Source organism: Triticum aestivum, chromosome 2A (genome assembly GCF_018294505.1).
Source record: "Triticum aestivum cultivar Chinese Spring chromosome 2A, IWGSC CS RefSeq v2.1, whole genome shotgun sequence".
Taxonomy (NCBI): Eukaryota; Viridiplantae; Streptophyta; class Magnoliopsida; order Poales; family Poaceae; genus Triticum; species Triticum aestivum.
The window spans coordinates 41,385,694-41,388,246 of NC_057797.1; the positions used below are offsets into that span (position 1 = coordinate 41,385,694).

The 2,553-nt window shown below is 52.6% G+C and overlaps 1 protein-coding gene across 2 annotated transcripts; it reads left to right on the forward strand.

Annotated features, from left to right (window-relative positions):
• Positions 1–138: 138 nt before the first annotated feature.
• On the forward strand, positions 139–2,553 carry LOC123187307 (protein IRON-RELATED TRANSCRIPTION FACTOR 3). 2 transcript variants are annotated; one of them, XM_044599130.1, is made up of 5 exons: positions 139–466; positions 582–684; positions 858–976; positions 1,446–1,573; positions 1,805–2,553. In XM_044599130.1, the coding sequence occupies exons 1-5, from the start codon at positions 169–171 to the stop codon at positions 2,297–2,299; spliced, it is 1,143 nt and encodes a 380-aa protein (XP_044455065.1). In that variant the 5' UTR covers positions 139–168; the 3' UTR covers positions 2,300–2,553. The 2 variants fall into 2 exon arrangements, with proteins under 2 accessions (XP_044455065.1, XP_044455066.1); XM_044599131.1 differs by having other exon boundaries at positions 327–477.

Here is a 2,553-nt window from a genome sequence, read left to right on the forward strand (position 1 = left end):
GTCTTTCCTTTACCGGACAGCATTGCACGGGTCGGATGAGGCGGTACGAGAGAGGGGGCGGTTGTAGGGCAGCCGGTGGCACGAGGCAGACCGGGCGGTGGCACGGGGCGGAGGCCACGCGCGCACCACGCGCCTCCTCCCCTCCCGTGCGGCCGCAGCCAGAAAGAAATGTCCATGGCCACGCAGCGGCACGCGCCAGGCGGGGGCACGGCACGGTGCCAGCCACGCGCCCTCGCGTGCCCCTCTCTCCCCGACCCCGTCCCCACACACACGTGGGCTCCCTCCCTACACCCCATGGCCCACGCCTCATCGCCACGCCACCGCCCGCGCAACGGAACGGGCACGCCACGCGCCCCTCCGCCCCTTTTCTTCTTCTTCTTCTTCTCGACTCTCCGCCATTGCGCTAACCAAGGACAGAGAAGCCAGGCGGCAGCAACCCCTTTCCTCCAATCTCCGTCCATTCGAGGTACGTACTAGGTACTACGTCGTCTGCCTCCTCCAATCTTTTCTCTTTGGGTTTGGATTGGGGACTGGTTTATACGTACGGCTGACGGCGGCGGTTTCTTGGTTTCTATCTCCAGACGTCTGCGGGGCCGGGCAAGGCATGGTCGCCATGCTGCCCGCCGCGAGGGGGGACGCCGCCCCAGCCGCCAGCGCCGGCGCCGCCGACAAGCTCGTCCACGGGTGAGGCCTCTTGCTTTGGAGCGGCTCCAGATCTCGTTTCGTTTTGGGGATTCAGCCAATGGATCTTGTACTGTTTATTTTCATTCTCTGAACGCACGCCGGGAGTAAATGGACGCCCGTGAGGGCTGTGCCCGTGCTCCACTGCTGCTGATGTAGCACCTTTCGATGCGCAGGCCTGTCACCGACGGCAAGTGCAAGAAGAAGGCCCCGAGGATGATCCACAAGGCCGAGAGGGAGAAGCACAAGCGCGACCTGCTCAACGATCTCTTCAGCGAGCTTGACGAAATGCTAGGTGAGTTGAGTAGGTGTGCATGTTTCTGAATTCTGTCACGGCATTGCTCCAGTGACCCTGTTCCTGAATTTTGGGGGTTGTTTTCTTTTCCTTGTGGTTATTTGGGATGTTACGGTTGAGCGTGCGTGGGCATGTGTGAATCTGCATCATGTTGTTATCATCCATGTCCAAGCCAATGTTTTTGAGTGAATAGTAGGGTTCAGTATGTGTAATGGATTTCCTTAGTAATAGTAGATCCCAATGAATGTTTATGCTGATGAAAACGTGGATGAACTTGACAACTTGTTACAATCCGTCAAGCTTCAGCTTCGACATTCACTTACGGTGTAAAGCAGCCTCAGACAATGTGAATGTGTACTGCCTGTTTGTCAGCAGCATCTTACTGGTCTTGGATTTTTCATGCCACTCAACTAAATTTGCCACATTAAGCATTGGGTTTATTCTGATCGAATTCAACATCATTTTGCAGAAGCAGACAGGCAGACCAATGGGAAGGCATGTATATTGACTGACACCACTCGAATCCTTCGAGACCTGCTTTCGCAATTAGAATCTCTCCGAAAGGAGAATAGCACCCTGCAGAATGAATCCCATTATGTAAGTCGCTTCTATAATTGTGTTTGCTTCCCTTCTTTCCGCACTTGATGGTTTATAATTGGTATCTGATGACCCTATGGACTGCCAATTTTTTCGTTTATGCATAGGATAACTAGGCAAGAGACAAATGCCAAAATTATCATTCCAGAATTGCTGCAATGCATTTTATCACATGATACCTACATACTCGAGCGGCTGTTTATTATCCCATCTTCATTCTGCCACAAACAGGTTACGATGGAGAGGAATGAGCTGCAGGATGAGAACGGTGTGCTCCGCAATGAAATTCTGGAGCTACAAAATGAGCTGGCGACGCTTCCCGCAGGCAACCCAGGTTGGGGCCATGCTACTGCTGGATCGCCTCACCCTGCGGGCACAGTTTTCCCGTCACAGCAACCAATGCAGCCGACCACCATCGCAAGCGCAGTATTCCCCTTGCAGCAGCCTCTGCAACAGACAACAATCCTGGAGCACCCTTATGCACCACCACCACCACCACGGGAACTTAAGCTCTTCCCAGATGCTGCGTCTGATATCGAAGGCCTTGAACCATCAGAAGATCAGGAGGCCGCCAACCATATTGCGCGACCGCTGGCGAGGTACCCAACACAGTCAGCGTTGTGGCCTGTAAGCCTGGGTCTCCCGAGGATGGAAGACGAACAGTGTAGCAGTGGCACAACCGGCAGTAGCAAGGAAGGTAGTAGCTCTGCCTCTAGTAGAGATTGAGTAGATCAGCTCCAACCAGTCAGGAAGTTTCTCTTTGAGCGTAGCGAATATACACAGATGAGCATGTGGCATGTAAATACCAGACTCCATCTTGGATCTGGGAATGTTATGTTAGATGAGAAGATGACACTCCAATGGGAATCAGAATAGCAGCATTTCTCATCCTTTGTGTTGCACCGTATCATATATATGAACTGATCTAGATTTGATATTTGCAAAGAAAAACTACAGCAATAAGCAATGGATTATATTTA

Coding starts and splice junctions, on each gene's coding strand:
- LOC123187307 (XM_044599130.1), top strand. CDS start 169: ATGTCCATGGCCACGCAGCGGCACGCGCCAGGCGGGGGCACGGCACGG. Junction 685..857: donor GCCGACAAGCTCGTCCACGG/GTGAGGCCTCTT, acceptor TTCGATGCGCAG/GCCTGTCACCGACGGCAAGT. Junction 977..1,445: donor CGAGCTTGACGAAATGCTAG/GTGAGTTGAGTA, acceptor ATCATTTTGCAG/AAGCAGACAGGCAGACCAAT.